General features: G+C 43.4%; 1 protein-coding gene across 4 annotated transcripts in view; it reads left to right on the top strand.

Annotated features, from left to right (window-relative positions):
- LOC146856524 (cyclic AMP-dependent transcription factor ATF-7-like) overlaps positions 1-17,843 on the top strand; it is a 662,777-nt gene that overhangs the window by 531,213 nt on the left and 113,721 nt on the right. For all 4 annotated transcript variants that reach the window (XM_085654699.1, XM_085654700.1, XM_085654701.1 and 1 more), the window contains one exon: positions 16,494-16,613. In XM_085654699.1, coding sequence (XP_085510825.1) covers positions 16,494-16,613 — 120 coding nt within the window. The remainder of the gene's footprint in view (positions 1-16,493; positions 16,614-17,843) is intronic.

Raw genomic sequence — 17,843 nt, 5'->3', positions numbered from 1 at the left:
ATAAAATTACCAATTGATTTTTGTTTTCACTAATTCGAATCCATTATAAAAACCTTATCAAAATTTATATTAAAATGTTAATACACTTATGAGATATCTCACACAATTCTTTGTTTTTAAGGGTTGTGAGGTCAATAAACCAAGAATGTAATAAAAAACATTATTAAGAATTCTCATAAATTTACAATTATTCATATAAAAGATCTAGCAGAAATGAAACCCTCATGTTTACTTTCTAGGTTATTAACAATCTTCAGAAAAGAGGTTACAATGGCACCCTACTATTACAATCAGGAGTGTCTAAATCAAATTGTTTCCTGCACTTAATTGTTTTCTTCAAAAACGAAGCAACATTGCTTATTAGACATTTGTTATCTAGAAATTGAAGTGCAGTAAAAGCTGGGCGGCATTGTCGCAGACCCCATATTTTTAAAATCGGTTTTATCCACTTTTTTCTTAGATCCTGATAAAATTTGCAAAACAACACAACATGTATCGTCGATTGTGAAGATATATTATCACACGGACAGATCAATACATTTTTAGACCAATCATTAACCGTTGGAAAACTAACCAGCCTATGAAAAAAATTCAACCTAAAACGGGTAAGGACGAATCTGTCGTACCCCTTTAGGGTATATTGAAGATATGGTTGAATATTGAAAGAAAGAGTTATCAGTAGATTTGATTGGACTGTAGATTTTGACGCCTCATTCGCAAATCTAATGTTCTCCATATGCTGCATACACTTTTTTTTTTAATTCTTTTCCTGGGATAGGAGAGATTGTCTGGGGGTTATAATAATATTCTGGTATTCCAAGGTTGGTCATAAAATCCCTTATATATCTCATCCATTCTATCTCTAGGGTATGTTCTAATTTTAGACTATCTTGCAATACCAACTGATTAAATTTGTTATTTTGTGACTTCAAAATCCGGTGCCATAGGACAACTGGTTGCACTTTTATGGTATCTGTAATATAGGGCAAGCCTAATTCAGTGTGACAAATAAAAGTGGATGTTGTTCTAGGCACTGCCAATAAATATCCAAGAAACGCATTCTCCACTTTCTGTATTTCTGATACGTTTCGATGGCCCCATATCCCTGCCCCATATGTTGCTACACTTATACATTTAGCTTTGTAAATCCTAATTAATTCAGCCTCTTACCCAATTTTTTTGAGGAATTTACAAGAGCTGCCGTGGTTCTCATGAATAAGAGCTTCCTTGTATTGATGGCTTGACCCCAGGAACCCTTGTCGTCTATTAATATCCCTAGATAGGGGTAGGTGGAGGTAGTCGCCAACTTCCTCCCATTTAAAAAAAATGTCCTTCTGTTTCTTACCACCCCTACCACAATTCATTACATGAGTTTTTGAGACGTTTATTTGTAGATCTAGTTTCTTCACCAGTGGGGTCCTAGCCATAATAACGGCGTTGTCCGCATATAATAATACGGGTATTGGTCGTCTATCCAGTTGGGGTAGGTCCCGGCACCCCTCCAACATTGCCTTTTCTAGGCCATTTGTGTATAATGTAAAGAGGAAGGGTGCCAGGACACACCCCTGTCTTACGCCTCTCTTCACCTGGAATGATGTTGTACATTCCTCGTTAAACCCATAGTGTACGCAAGCTTTTGCGTTAGTGTATAGGGCTTTCAAAAAATTAATTAAGGGGGCTTCTACCCCCATTGTCACTAAAATGCTTCACAATTTCTCATGGGAAACACAATCGAAGGCGGCGGAGAGATCGACAAACGCCAGGTGTATTTTTCCCCTCCTTGCCTTCGTGTATTTACCCATTAGTATGGACAAGTTAAGCCCTTGATCAATTGTGCTCAACCCTTCCCTGAATCCAAACTGTAAACCCAAGAGTATATTTTTCTCCTCGGCCCATTGTTGTAAGCGATTAAGCAGTATCCTGCCCGCTACCTTCCCCAGTGAGTCCAATAAGGAGATAAGTCTGTAGCAGGATGGATCCTGCCTATCTCCTTTTTTAGGTCTCGACCTTGCTATCGCGTAAGCGATCGCAAAGCAAGACTATAGAAAGCGGGTTTGAAAAGTGCTCCCAAAAAGCGGATTGCATGGCTAGCACGCGCATCGTGCCGCCATGCAATCCGCCTTTTGGGAGCACTTCAAAGGGTCCGCTCCTCCGCCCCCAAGCGTGCGCGCGCCACGCTCCGCCGGGCATGTCTTGTTTTTCATTTTTTTTTTTACTTGAGGCGCGCGTGCGGTCAATGCTTGTTATTCTCTGTATCTTGCATCTGGAAACAGAAAGCTACACAATTTTCTCCAGTTTATCCTTCTGTTGGTTCCATGGCTCTGGGTAGTAATGCGCACATTTGAAAGGGTGCTTTCAGCATGACCATTTTCATACGATCTAGTATCAAATGCAGCTACTATGTCCTTAACAGAAAAAATATTTCACTATCCATGTTTTTTAAAGAAGTTCAAAGAGATTTTTGGTGGTGTGCCAACATTTCATAAACTTTAGGCACCATCTGAATTTCACAAAACCGGGGCCAGGGAAATTCCTGTGTTCTAGTCTTCCAAATTGAATTGTAAGAATTAAATCGACAAACCATAGTTCTTTCAAAGAGTGTCGTGTAAGCTCATCTGAGGATGACATTGCGTCCTAATATTGGGCCTCGCAGTGCCAGTGGAGAGGTCAGGCCGGAGACACTGCTGGCGACTGTGTCACAACCGGGCCTGCTGGACAATGGGCTTCCTGTTGCCTATGCCCCCGCGGCCACCCTTCGCTATTGGAGAAGGCGGCTTAGCATAACTCCGGCCTGTGAGTCCCACGCAAGCCCCCGGACCCGCCATGTGACCCACATATAGAGCCGGGCTTTTGTGATACTCTCTGGGTGCCCTCTCATGACCTCCAACTCTTTATTTTCTTCTGAGTAATACGGCCTCAGAAAGCTAACCTTCAGCCACCGAGCAAAGAAGGCAGCGCTGCATCTTGTGAAACAAAACTAGTTATCCATAAAATTATATTAGAACTATAGGCATTTACCCAAATGTTTCAACTCTGTTTGTAACTGGGATCTATCCACTTCAAGAAGGTGTTTCGAGGTTACACAAACGGCCCTCAATCACAGACAACACGTAGCCGAAGTGTTGGTAACAGGCACAGCCCTGTCAGCAGCGCAAGCTTCTCTCGCACACCGACAAATGCAGCGTGGGGAGCAAGGAAATCAAGTCACCCTCTTGCAAAAGACAGGGTCAATATTACACGCTTCAGGCACACACCCGGTGCAGTACAAGGAACTCACATACAGACACTCCCTTTTGGGAGCACTTCAAAGGGTCCGCTCCCCCGCCTGGAATGCCCTCCCCCGCCAAGTGGCGCGCCGGGCTTGTAATTCACTTACAGCTTCTCCACCGTGACGCATGAGGCGAGGTTTCTGTTTTGGTTTTAGCTACATCCCCCTTATAATGCTATACTTACACCGGTCTAGCTATATAGACATCTAACTGCGCTCCCTTTTACAGTGTTTTAGTCAGTGCCTTGGTATCATCTGCAGCACTAAGGTGAAACGATTCCTCGCGTTAATAAACAGACTGTTTTTGAATTCTGAACGGACTCTGGTTTTTTAGGTCTCGACCTTGCTATCACGTAAGCGATCGCAAAGCGAGACTATTGTAAAGGGGCTTTTCAAAGTGCTCCCAAAAGCGGATTGCATGGCTAGCACGCGCACAATCACGCGCATTGTGCCGCCATGCACTCCGCTTTTGGGAGCACTTCAAAGGGTCCGCTCCCCCGCCCCCAAGCGCGCGCGCGCCACGCTCCGCTTGTCTTGTTTTTCTTTTTTTTTTTAACTTTAAGCGCGAGGCGCGCGTGCGGCCAATGCTTGTTACTTAGATTGAATATATTAACAAATTTGCTTAAAAATACTTGGCTACTTTCAGACCATTTCGTATGTTAAATATGTTTCAAACTATTTCCCCCGCCCCCACCACCCCACTGCACTGACACCACCCGCCCTCTCCCCCCACTGCACGGACGCCACGCTTCATGGTTCACAGGCGCTCTGTTAATTAAAGAAGAAATAGGCAGACGCTTCCACCATTGTTTCTCCTCCTCCCCCATTCATGCTCTTTGTGTGGCTTTTACATTGAAGAGTTTTGCATACATATAGGCTTGGATTGGGGTCGCAAATTGGCATGGCATCCTAAAATGGTGGCGCTCATTTGGGACAAGTCTAACATCAGACTGAAAACTTCTCAGTTACAGTAATTCCGTTCAATTTAGGGGGTGCATTGGTAGTGTTATACACACCACAAGGTAAGCGTGTCTTCGTTCTTTCCAGCGCTTTACCAAGAACGCAAAACAAGGAACACGTTCCTTGCCCCTGTGCTTTTTCCTCCTCTGCGCTCCCTCGTGAGCTGTCTCTGCCTCCACTCTATTGCTCTTTCCTCCGCTTGCCTGCCAAGCCCCTGCTCAATGGCTTTCATGTTTTCTCACACTCCCATGTTTTTCCCCCCACAGTTTTAAGTAGCGCAAACCCAAATGTATCGGAGCGCTTTTACATTAGCACCAGTTACATAAAATGTTTTTAGGCACGGGTAAATTCATTTATTTGCCAAGAATCACTAGGTGTTGGGCCGACGCAAAGACTCCAACTTAGCTTCACAGTTGGAAGCTCTGAAGGGCCATATTTTGTCTCCTGTTGTTTACACACGTTCTCTGCTCCCTCCGAAGGGTATGTAATTAGATTAAAGGCATCAGCCATGAAAAGACAGCAATCGGGTAGCAAGCAATAACAAATTTCTTGGACATTTTGTGAATTACAAATATAACACAAATGGAGAACTACTAAAGAACGAACAACGTCCATAAATAAAAGCTCAAGCGTACACAGCATCTTCACGTTGCAGTACTTCTGTTCATTGCCTTCAACGCGAAGATGTTGTGTACTCATGAGTTTTAAATACTTGGCTACTTTCAGACCATTTCGTATGTTAAATATGTTTCAAACTATTTCTCCCGCCCCCTCCCCCCACCCCCCCACTGCACGGACACCACCCGCCCTCTCCTGCCACTGCACGGACGCCACGCTTCATGGTTCACAGGCTCTCTGTTAATTAAAGAAGAAATAGGCAGACGCTTCCACCATTGTTTCTCCTCCTCCCCCATTCATGCTCTTTGTGTGGCTTTTACACTGAAGAGTTTTGCATACATATAGGCTTGGATTGGGGTCGCAAATTGGCCTGGCATCCTAAAATGGTGGCGCTCATTTGGGACAAGTCTAACATCAGACTGAACAAGCATTTGCAATGCAATAGGTCTCGCATTTATAGGAGTTTGAGCTATTGGCATTGTAAATGACAATGCTTTTTATTTAAGTTTGGTTTTTTTAAAACATAAATAAAAGGCACTGTCATTTATAATGCCAATAGCTCAAACTTGTATAACTGCGAGACCTATTGCATTGCAAATGCTTGTATTATTTATTATTTACATGACATCGTTTGCGTGATGACTATTTTTGAATTCTGAACAGACTCTGGTTTTTATTATTTATTATTTACATGACATCGTTTGCGTGATTTACATGCCGAATATTTTCAATGTTCATTTGGTGCACGGACTCTCTGAGGCAAGCCCGGCTTTTCAACACTCGGCTCTGACTCCCTCTATTAACTTGTCGACCACCTCTGACGTGCATGCCGCTGGGGGCCGAGGGTTGCGGGTAGCACTGAAAGTGCACACTGCTGGGGGCAAAGGGCTGCAGGCTGGCACTGAGCGTGCACACTGCTGGGGGTGGGGGGCGGAGAGGGCTGCGGGCTGCCAGTGAGCTTCTACGCTGCTGTGGGTCAGCGGGCTGCAGGCTGGCACTGAACGTGCATGCCGTTGGGGGCAGATCGTTGCAGACTGGCACTGAACGTGCACACTGCTGGGGGAGCAGGGGGGGTGGAGGGGCAGAGGGCTGCAGGCAGGCTTCTACCTTTGAGAGCATACCACACTGGATTCCGAGGTGAAGTGGGGGATGGTAGTGGGGAGGGGGTCGGGGGTGTAAACAGTAAGTGCCAGCCTGCAGTCCTCCTTCCCCAGTGGTGTTCCACATGCAATACCGTGACAGCCCGCAGCCCTCTGCCCCTCTTACCCAAGTGGTGTACACGCTTAGTGCAGCCCGCAGTCCTCTGCCCCCCCCCCACCCCCAGAGGTGTGCCCGTTCAGTGGTAGCCCACAGCCTCTGCCCCCCTCAGCGGTGTGCACGCTTAGTCGCAGCCCTCTGCCGCCCTCCACGCACCAGCGGTGTGCATGCTCACTCAAGTCCGCAGCCCTCTGTCCCCCCCTCCCCCCAGTGGTGTGCACGTTCAGTGCAACCCGGAGCTCTGCCCCCCCCCCAGTGGTGTGCACGTTCAGTGACAGCCAGTAGCCTCTACCCCCTCCCCCGCCCAGCGTTGTGCACGCACCCGTGTGAACCAGCCTCACCCCCCCCCCCCCCCTCGCCCCAGCGGTATGCTGGTGTGCACACAAGCCTGTGCCCCCCTCCTCATCCCAGTAGTGTGTATTTTGCAATGTGCCTTATGTACCAATAGGCCACTTTTGGAACTGTACATTCGCAAACAATAACTAAATCACCTGCCTAATATTTATTAGGTGAGGCAGGCTAAATGTTAAAACCATCCTCACACTCTTCCTCCCCTTTCTCTACCTCTGTTTTATCTCCCCATTCAACCATCCACCAATCTATCTATCCACCCATCTCCCACCCACTTACCCAACGATCCCATCCATCCAGCCAGCTAGCCAGTGATCCATCCACCCAACCATCCGCCCATTCATCCATCCATCCATGCGTTAACCCATAATTTCTCTCTTACCCTTTCTCTCTCTTCGTCTCTCTTTCTCTCTCACACACTCCTATTCTAATTCTATATCTCTATATCTCCTTCTCTAGCTCTCTACGTTCCGGAAGCCCTCTTTGTGCTATGTGCAGTAAACGTTAGGGAGCTTAGAAAAGCAACAGCGGCGTCGGCAGTGACCTCCGGGCTTACATAGCCAGCGGCCTTAAGAAACTGTACCGGCGCCCACCATCTGTAATTGCCTTCACAAATGCGCATATTTACAGGCAGTGGTTCATACACGCAAAACTCGCATTTATTACACAGATTCGGTCTAGCTATATAGACATCTAACTGCGCTCCCTTTTACAGTGTTTTAGTCAATTTCTTGTCAGAGCAAACAAACAACATAATTTGCATCACTTAGTGCACTCAGCAGAGAGGCCAAATAGATTATGAGCAAATAGTCAGAACCCCTTCACGGTACGGATGATTGCGTACGCTCAGCAAAGAGGCCACGGAGTAAATATGCAGGTATTTTAAACACTAATATCAACAACCTATAGGCACTGCTTTACCTATGCAGCATAACAATGTATACAATTTATACTGCTAAAATGTTTGTAAAAAAATTTCACCATTGGCAATTGTGTGCCTCCAAAGCACAATTTCTTGTAAAATGTGCAACTATCCGTGAGGTTACATTTTAGTTACTTGGGCACTTGGGCCACTAGTACTGCCCCCTATCTCCCCCTTTACAGTGCTATAAGCCGTCCGGTCTCTACGTACGCAAACACAGCATTTAGCATCACTTACTGCGCTCAGCAGAGAGGCCAAAGAGTAAATAAGCAATTAGTCAGAACCCCTTTACAGTCCACATCATTTCATACGCTCAGCAAGCAGGTCAAACGTTTACAGTTTTCACAGTAAGCACGTGATGTTTATTACGTGGGAAACATTTGAGCTGCTGCCAATTGTGTGCCTGACCGGTATTACGCCCTATTATGTTTCAGACTGAGTATGTATTGTAATGTGCCTTATGTACCAATAGGCCACTTTTGGAACTGTACATTCGCAAACAATAACTAAATCACCTGGCTAATATTTATTATCTCCCCATTCAACCATCCACCAATCTATCTATCCACTCATCTCCCACCCACTTACCCAACGATCCCATCCAGCCAGCTAGCCAGTGACCCAACCATCCGCCCATTCAGCCATCCATGCGTTAACCCATAATCTCTCTCTCTCACCCTTTCTCTCTCTTCGTCTCTCTTTCTCTCACACACTCTTATTCTAATTCTATATCCTATATCTCCTTCTCTAGCTCTCTATTTTCCTGAAGCCCTCTTTCTGTTAGGTGCAGTAAAAGTTAGGGAGCGCATTTATTTCTCAAACAAACACACACACTGGTTTCCACAGGGTGCATATAGTTAGAAGTAATTACACTTTTTGTCCACTTAACCGCACAACACTTTGTATAATTTCATAGTGTTTTTTTCTTCCGTCCTATTTTAACGTTTTGAAAGTGCAACTGTTAGAGCGGGAACGGAAAGGGAACTTTAAAACAACATTCTGGTCTCAGTTTGAAACTTCCCACCTTGTTGTTTCCATCAATATGTACAAGTTGATGAAAGCCGCATATACAGCTCCTACCAGTGATAACGATCTTAACCAGGAGGCGACGTTTCTCTGTATTGTACCACTGCAGACTCCACATCAAACACATCTACAAACTATTCAAACGTTTCACACCACTCCAGACTTCTTGGCGCATCATTCGGTCTTCTTCCGAAACCAAGGTGTGAACGCTTTTCAAACACATTCAGCTGAAAGGGTGCCACGGCAACACTGATAACTATCTTAATTAGGAGGCTAACTTTCAGTTTATTGTAGGATTGCTGTTTCCTTTCACAGCAGATTCCTAAACAATTTAAAGCTGTTAGGCCACTCCAGACTTAGTGGCACACTGTTTTTTTTTTTTAATCCTTTCTTTTTTTCTAAAACAACGTCTAAAGTTAGTTCAATGCCTTTGCTAGCTTTCGTTTTACATTTTGTTCACACAAACATTTACATGTAAAAATGCAAGTGCAGAATGCTTTACTCACTATTTTGCTCACATAGTAAACATGAACTCACCATAACAAGCATTTGCAATGCAATAGGTCTCGCAGTTGTTAAGAGTTTGAGCTATTGGCACTGTACATGGCAATGCCTTTTATTTGTGTGGGTTTTTAAAACATAAATAAAAGGCATTGTCATTTACAATGCCAATAGCTCAAACTCGTATAAATGCGAGACCTATTGCATTGCAAATGCTTGTTGTAAATGGGGACCATGATAGAATCAGACCAAGTTTCAATTAGTCCCCTCTTAGTGGCAGCGTTGAGAACGTGGCTTAACAGTGGAGCCCCGAGATCTGGGTTATGCTTATATATATCCACCAGGACCCCGTCAGGACCGGGGGCTTTGCTTCCTTTGCTTGTGTTCAATGCTATTTGAACTTCTTTTAAAGTAAAGAGGACATCTATGGGGTAGTTCACCATTTCGTTGGCCATTGATGGTATAATATCTTTGCTATCTACAGACACCTCTGCCTGTCCGAAATTGTTTGAAAAATGGCCCACCCACTGATTTTCATCAATCGCTATTTCGATTGAGGGCTTTCCATCAGGGCTAAAAAAAGGGATCTGACTACACGCCAGAAAGCCCTACTATCTTTTATAGCACTGGCCCTATACATGTCCTTCTATATGGATTCTTTGATCTCCTTTTTCCGCAATTTTACCGCTTGATTATAGGTTTTCCTAGCCTGTTTAATTTCTGTCTTAACTTTGCTATTTTTATGTATCGCTTTTTTGAGTGCAGAATGGGCTTTGGGGCGGACGTGCGGAAGCCGGAAACTTTACTCCGAAGGCTCATACCTTATCAAACCTACATTGTCTTTTCCCCGTGGCCATTATTTCCTGACGAATGTACTTTGGTGTGCCGAAACAGGCCGGATTGTTTGTATTATACAATGACCTTGAACCATGATACATGAAGCGTTTGCATTTTGCTGTGTCCTGAATATTAAGACTTGAGAAAGCCCTGGCCAGAAACTGTGCCACAAGGGCGAAACACGTGTTGGCTGCTCACCTCCGCTCTAAAATTGGCTTGTTCACTTTACCCTGATGAATGTATTTTGTTTAAATAATTGGACCAACTGAAATACAAGCCTCTCACCTGAACAAATAAATAATACCTTGGATTTACCAACTTATTTGATGTTTCTTGTCAAAGAAGGAGTGAAACTGACTCACTACTGCATGCATGTATATTTTCTGAGGCCATAGAGGTCCAGTGCCTTGAGTCTTCCTCCAAGAATTAAACACTTAATCTGACAAATTGAGCAATTTTCTCCAGAACTGGGATCCCTGGGCCTCAGTATTTCTACAATAGCTTTTGTGCAGTCTGTGTTGAACCACCCCTTTTTCTTAGTAGTTCCCCTTTTTGTCTCTACCTTCAGACTGTTTTTTATTATTTCTGTTAAATGTAGAAAGTTTTTCAAGACCATCTCCTGTGGAGTATTTTCGTTTAAGCAGCTTATTATTGAGTCCAATGCCTTCCCAACCACTAATCTTGTTATTTTGTCAGGATCAACCATTTCCCTCTTCAGGGAATAACCATTTACTTTATCAATCTCCAAATTAATACATGTTTGGTCCCATTCTTTATTAGAATATTGTTTGCGCTTTTTAGACGATATTGTTACTGTTTGTGGGAAGTGATCACTGATAGCTATTTTATGCACCTTAAATCCTATTACACTATATGAGAGACGATTCGAAAACAAAATAAAATCTATGATAGAACTCAAGCCTCTCCCATTAAAAGTTTGCGAAAAAGGGATGGGGGTGAAACTAATGTGTTAACAAACCCCAGATCTAGCATAAATATATTCTCGTTTAAAGCATTGCCATAGACATTATGCAGGAAATTAATTAAGTTGCGGGTTTCCTCATCCATCAAACCACATGTCAAATCATTATTATGTGGACATATGTTGGTATTAAAGTCCCCGCCCCATACAATCTGGGCAATCCCCGGATTTGAATTCTGATTTTTTTGCACTTAAATGATTTAGTGTATCTTCCACCTTTTCTTTGACGATATTATTATAAAAATTTACGATAATTACAAAATTATTACTATCCATTTTTAATGTTACGATTTGATAATTTGGGTCGGACGCTACAAAAGAATTTTTTTTTATCGACAGCATATTTGAAATATATATACTTAGGCCACCCTTTGGTCTCCCAAAATTTGACGGGGTGGCGGATGTATTATAAGTTTTAAACCCATCTATGTGCATTTCTCTGAGAGCCCACGTCTCCTGAAGACAAAGAATATCAGTTTTCCTAATAAAATCTAGAAAGGGATCATTAGAGAGTTTAGATGATAGGCCCACTATATTCCAGAATGTGATCTTTATTCTCCCCTCATTGACTGTTAGTATTTTTTGTAGGGGGGCCTCGTTTTCCAATATCCTGACCTTTTTTAGTATATGGTTTGATCCCTCGTTACTATTAAGTGATATACTATAGTCAACAGGTTGGTCTGGTTTGTTTTGCCTCCTCCCTTTTATACTGTCGCCTTGGCCTACTGTAAATTCCTCTAAGACAGATGTTACCGGGTGACGTAGTCAGTCTAATTCCTCTAAGGGCGAAAGTATTCGGAAGCGATTTCTTTCTGGTACATTATTACATTATATATAGGCCATATACTACCCTCAAACTGGCGTGATTTCTCTATCTCGGGAGATGGTCGATAAAAATAACCCAGAGGTAGTATATTAATCCCTCCCTCTAACATGTTGTTTCCCTCTTCCCTCAGGATCCTTTCCACTAATTGTGGTGAGCGAAATGTTAGTACCACACAATCGCCAGCAAGACATTTCTTATCTTTACCTACCCACCCCACCCTACGTGCTATTTTAAATTCTTTAAACAGTCTAGTCGTAGAGCCTACTTTTTTACTTAGACAGTGCAATGACTTATTTCTAAGTGTTTCACATGTCTCAATATCTTGCCGCCTTAGCTGCGGTACATTTGCGAGGACAACTGTAAAAGGAGTACAGGCTGGTTGTAGATCCAAATGGCTTGGTTCTTGCGGGTAGAGGTTTTCAAGTTGCATTAGTTTTAGTTGGTCTTGGGGTAAAGTTTTTTGATTTAAGTTTTTGGATGAAACAAATGTTGGTACAGTTAGCGATTTAATATAACCTATATTTGTATTGCTTTGTGTATCCCTAACCTGATCTTCTCTCGGTTGGTTTCTTTCTGGCTCCCTATAACTACTCGCTTCATTATTGTTTTGTTGTATTCTAACTTGTGGTTATGTTATGTTGACTTCAGTTTATATAGCGCCAACTCACCTATAGGTCTTTAGGCGCTTAGACCGATAACCAACAGAGATGTTTCAAAAAAAGGCAATGGAAAGACATGTTAAAAAAGCTATTTAGGTAGGCTGAAAGCTTCCTTAAAAAGAAGTGTTTTTAACTGTTTCCTGAAACAAAGGAGATTTCCTTCTCTCCGAAGAGGTTCTGGTAACCTATTCCATAACTGTGGAGCCAAGACCGAAAAGGATCTTCCTCCTTTAGTTGACAACTTATATCGAGGACAGGCCAACAACTGAGCATCGCAAGATCTAAGAGTTTGTTTCGGTTTATAGAGCTCCAAACGTTCTTTAATGTATATAGGAGCCTGTCCATAGATTGCCTTATGGGCCGTACATAGGCTCTTGAACTCCACTCTCTGCTCAATAGGGAGCCAGTGTAACTTGAGCAGTAAAGATGAGGCTTGAGTTCTTCTAGGGAGCTTAAAAATCAATCGCGCCGCATCATTCAAAACAACCTGCAATCTGTTGGTCAAAGACTTGGGCAAACCTAAGTAGAGGGCATTCCCATAATCCAGCCTCGAAATAATTGTAGCAGAGACAACTGTACGAAGCATAGGAAGGGAGAAAAAAGGAACTAGCTTGCGCAACTTTCTAATCAAACCAGTACAGATCCCTACAACAGAAGAGATCTGACTGGCCATTGATAGCTCATTGTCAATCTTGATACCAAGACTTTCTACTTTATCGCTTGGTATCGGCGTAGAACCTAATTCCTGGGGCCAATATAGGTCACTCCAAGGTGAAACTGTGGTCGAGACTACTAATATCTCTGTTTTGTCTGGATTTATTTTCAACAAATTTGTCGTCATCCAACTGACCGTGTGTCTAAGAATATTTTGAGCGTTGGTTTGTGCTATAGCCGTATTATCGATACTCAGTAATAACTGAGTATCATCGGCGTAGTTAAACACACGACAACCCATATTGGCTAGAGAGTTAATCAAAGGTTGCAGGTACAGGTTAAACAGTAGTGGGGACAAGGCAGAGCCCCGAGGGACTCCGCACTCCAGAAAACCTACCTCAGAGATACAATCTCCCAGTTGAATCCTCTGCGACCTTCCCTTCAAAAAGGACTGTAGCCATTTAAAAGCCAGATCCCTAATCCCAAAACGGGCCAATCTGTCCAATAGCAGGGAATGGCTGACAGTATCAAACGCCGCTGATAGATCTAAAAGTATCAGGGCGCTTGGTTTCTTACTGTCAGCCATGCCTCTAAGATCATCCAGCACCGAGAGCATCACCAACTCGGTGCTGTGATGTGCCCGAAAGCCTGCCTGACGCTCCTGGAGAAGATGGTGAGACTCCAGGAAAAAAGAGAGGGACTTCAGCACATGTTGCTCCAAAACTTTGGACAAAAAAGGCAATTGAGAGATCGGCCTATAATTGTTCAGGATGGTCGGATCGGCACCTGGCTTCTTTAATAGTGGTTTGACCCGGGCCTCCTTAAGACTCGGTGGTAGGAGGCCAGACTCCAACGAACTATTAAGGAGGGAGATGATATGATCTACTAAAATGGGACACGCCAAACGGAAAACCCTAGGGGGACACGGGTCCGCCGGAGATCCTGACTTGATTCTACTCATAAGCTGTTCAAGGGTTAGGGCATCTATTACCGGAAACCTTGAGATAGATACTTCCAAAGGAGTTTGAGCTTCCTGTACTAAAGGCGGTCCATTCAAAGTACTATTCTTAATCTCAGAAAGTTATATAGTGCGAGTATAAGGCCTGCAGAATTAAAAACAGGGGAAGACAAAAAGCAAAATGTAAATAAAATACAAAACCGGGAGGTATTTAAAAGAAGCGAATCTTACAGATTACACAATCGCTACTTCCTGCGAGACACGCAATGCGCTCCCTATATCGGTTCAAGGTCCAGGTTATCGCTAAGTTTCACCCGCCTTAAATGCAGGTCTAGCGTCCTTCTGACGACTAGACCAGCAACAAAGATGGCGCCGCCAGGCGTCCTTCTCTCCCCCCAATATGTCTTCCAAAGTAGTGGAGTTGCACAAGGGACCCGCTAAAAGAGCGGTGAGTTACTGAATTATAGTGCGAGTATAAGGCCTGCAGAATTAAAAACAGGGGAAGACAAAAAGCAAAATGTAAATAAAATACAAAACCGGGAGGTATTTAAAAGACGCGAATCTTACAGATTACACAATCGCTGCTTCCTGCGAGACACGCAATGCGCTCCCACTATCGGTTCAAGGTCCAGGTTACCACTAAGTTTCACCCGCCTTAAATGCAGGTCTAGCGTCCTTCTCACGACTAGACCAGCAACAAAGATGGCGCCGCCAGGCGTCCTTCTCTCCCCCCAATATGTCTCCCAAAGTAGTGGAGTTGCACAAGGGACCCGCTAAAAGAGCGGTGAGTTACTGAATTATAGTGCGAGTATAAGGCCTGCAGAATTAAAAACAGGGGAAGACAAAAAGCAAAATGTAAATAAAATACAAAACCCGGGAGGTATTTAAAAGACGCAAATCTTACAGATTACACAATCGCTGCTTCCTGCGAGACACGCAATGCGCTCCCACTATCGGTTCAAGGTCTAAATTCTTCTTCTTCCCTGACAAGACATCTTTCTAGCCGTATCTCTACCTGACTTAAACTATTTTCAATGTTCGGAAGCGCGCCTCTTAAATATAACTCTAAGCTTTTTATGGCTGTAGCCAAATTATCCGCTCCATCATCCCTCTTGCCATGCTCTGAAATGATCCTTACGGCGACTGGTATTAATCCCATTGTTTTATTCTCCAATCTATATTGCTTATCAGATGTTACTCTTCCTGCTATGTTTTCTTTTGCAGCTATCAATGTTCCTGTTATTTTTACCTCGCCTCTTTTTTCCATAGATTTCTTGACTGACCTTTTTTTCCTTTTTTGTGGGGGTGAGATAATTAACTCAGGATCGCTAATTATTTCTTCATCTATTGCCCCTTGAATACAACCTTTCGCTGGTATAATGTCTAGTTGATCATTGTTTAGTGAGGTTACCTGAGCAGAGATTGTATGTTCTAGGTTCTCTATTACAGCTGATGTACCTGCAGCTAATGTCTGCTCTACCGATGTGATTTGCTTCTCAATTGCTCCCATCGCCCCGGTCAGATCAGTCAACAGTGTTTGTTTTTTTGGGCTTTTTGACATTCTTCCCGGCCAATGGATCGTTTATTTGTGTTTTCCTTTTGCCCATTATGATTAATTTACTACCTGTCCACTATGAGCCCGCCCCCGTTCACTTCACGTCAATATAGTCAATATCAATACAAGCCCCGATTCTCATAGGTCATCAAACGGGTAAATAATTTTCCTTATGTGGCTTTCAGTTGAATTACGCACAGGAACAAAAAATATTAACATTAATCAACCCCACCACTTTATATATAATTATGAAGTTCCTACCACATGTCCTTGAAGAAACACTTTCGACAATCCCTCATCAATTTCCAAGAGGGTAGGCCCAGCCCGGCCTCTGGCGGCCCCTGACGGGCAAGGACACGCACGTCCCGCGTCGCGGGAGGCCTGGCGTTGTTTTATGCGTCAGGGGTGGCGCCCAGGTGTTGCGCGGCTCCTACGGCGATTTGCGCTATGCCCCCTGGGAGTTGTGGTCCGGGGCAGTCCGCGAACAGGATCAGGAGCGAGGAGCAGGAATTCAGCGGGTATTCAGCGGCCGTGGTGGAAGTCCATTCAAAGGGCAGGGCAATTCAAGTCTCCAAACAGGAAGAAGCTCAAGGAAATTGATTTAAGGCGTCCCGCGTCACGAGAGGCCCGGCGTTGTTTTATGCGCCGGGGGTGGCGCCCAGGTGTTCGCTGCTCCTGCGGCGAGTTGCGCTATGCCCCCTGGGAGTTGTGGTCCGGGGCAGTCCGCGAACAGGATCAGGAGCGAGGAGCAGGAATTCAGCGGCCGTGGTGGAAGTCCATTCAAAGGGCAGGGCAATTCAAGTCTCCAAACAGGAAGAAGCTCCAGGAAATTGATTAAGGGATAACACATTTGTTTTGCTCAATGTTTCCCTTTTAACTTGGAGATGTAACTTGGATGTTGATGTTGGGCAGGCAGTGTGATGGTGCATGTAGTCCTGGACAGCTATTGAAAAACAAACTTGCGTCTAAAATGACTCTTTACTATCTGTTTCTAGGTTTTTTCTTGGTACTTCTTTATTTTGAGTGGATTGTTATGGGTTTTAAGCTCTCCTAAGTGAAATGATTATAATATTGGAAATACATTCGAACTTCTTTAACATTAAACTCTGTCATTTGCAGCTGGCCAGGCCCTTGTCCATGGTGCCCAACATTCCCGGAATTCCTGGTCCTCCAATCATGAGCAGTGGTGGTGGTCACATATCCCCTTCAGGTTTTTCTTTGCATTCAGATGCAAAAATGGTGAGTTCTATAAGAAAAGTGATGGATGGATGCTTTTGAGGAACATTCATTTCCCACCATTCCTAGCCCTCTTTGTACCTGCAAGTTACTCACTGAAAGAGATTAGTTTGGTAGGTATTCCTGTATATGAACAGCCATTTTGTGTATAGTATTTACATGTTGATTGTTGGCTGATAGGAAATGCAGAAAAACACTTAATTTTCCATACTACTAGTACAAGTTGACTAGTAATAGTTGGCAGGATACCTTAAGAGGTTTGTTGTGCCACCGTGTTCAGTGTTGGCCCTCTGAGGACATCATTCATATTTTATTTCCTGAAAAATTGGCAGGAATAAAGTTCTCACACACCCAAGTTAGACACCCCTCTTGTTAGAACATAACCCTGTCACCTTGCAAAAGTAATTGGTGAATTAAACATATCTAGCTAATTCAGCATAATAGATTTTACCCATTCAAGGAGACTTGAGTTGAGGGAGTGCAGCGATAGGCAGGTTGGGTATGCTGAAATGGAACAAGAGATACATTGGTGATTACAAATTAAACAGAAGAGTAATGGGTTTGGAAATGCAGTAAAAGGCTGGTTAGGAATTTGAAGTCCAGAAAAAAGTAGGTTGGTAAGGGCAGTTGGACATTAAAAGTGCAACAAAAAGGCACATTGGGTGGCGGAAGAGCAATGTTAACAAATTTGCTAATTGAAAAAGTTGCAGACAGGAGATAGAGGACTGCAGAACAGTAAAGAGATGTGTGTGTCAGTAAAAGAGCAGTTAAGAAGAGATTGTAATGTAAGTACAAGAAAATGGAATGTAAAGTGAAGAATAGCCATGAGATAGACAGAGATTGAAGTTGAGAATTATAATTCATATGCTTGGATTAAAGAAGAAACGGCCTTGGGAATATGCCTTTCAAGAAGCTTGTGTGGGACACAGAAACAAAATCAAGGCTACTCACATCCAAGTGCCTGGGTGGTTAGAAAATGTGAGGGTAAAAAAGACTGATATTTTCCGGAATATTCTAGCTGTTAGAGATGAACTAGGCCAGCATATGCCAAACTTTCACATACAATGGTGGTAGCCTGCCAAGTGCCAAAGTATTTTATTAAATGCTAGTTTTTAATTATCGTAGGCACACAATGAGTTCCTTTATTAATGTACATTTTCAGAACTGTAATCTCAGAATTGCATGCTAAACTCTTGAGGACTGTTATGAAATATTTTCATTTATATTTTGTGC

This window comes from Triturus cristatus, chromosome 4_1 (assembly GCF_964204655.1).
Source record: "Triturus cristatus chromosome 4_1, aTriCri1.1, whole genome shotgun sequence".
NCBI classification, from domain to species: Eukaryota; Metazoa; Chordata; class Amphibia; order Caudata; family Salamandridae; genus Triturus; species Triturus cristatus.
This window is presented reverse-complemented; position numbering and strand designations above follow the sequence as displayed.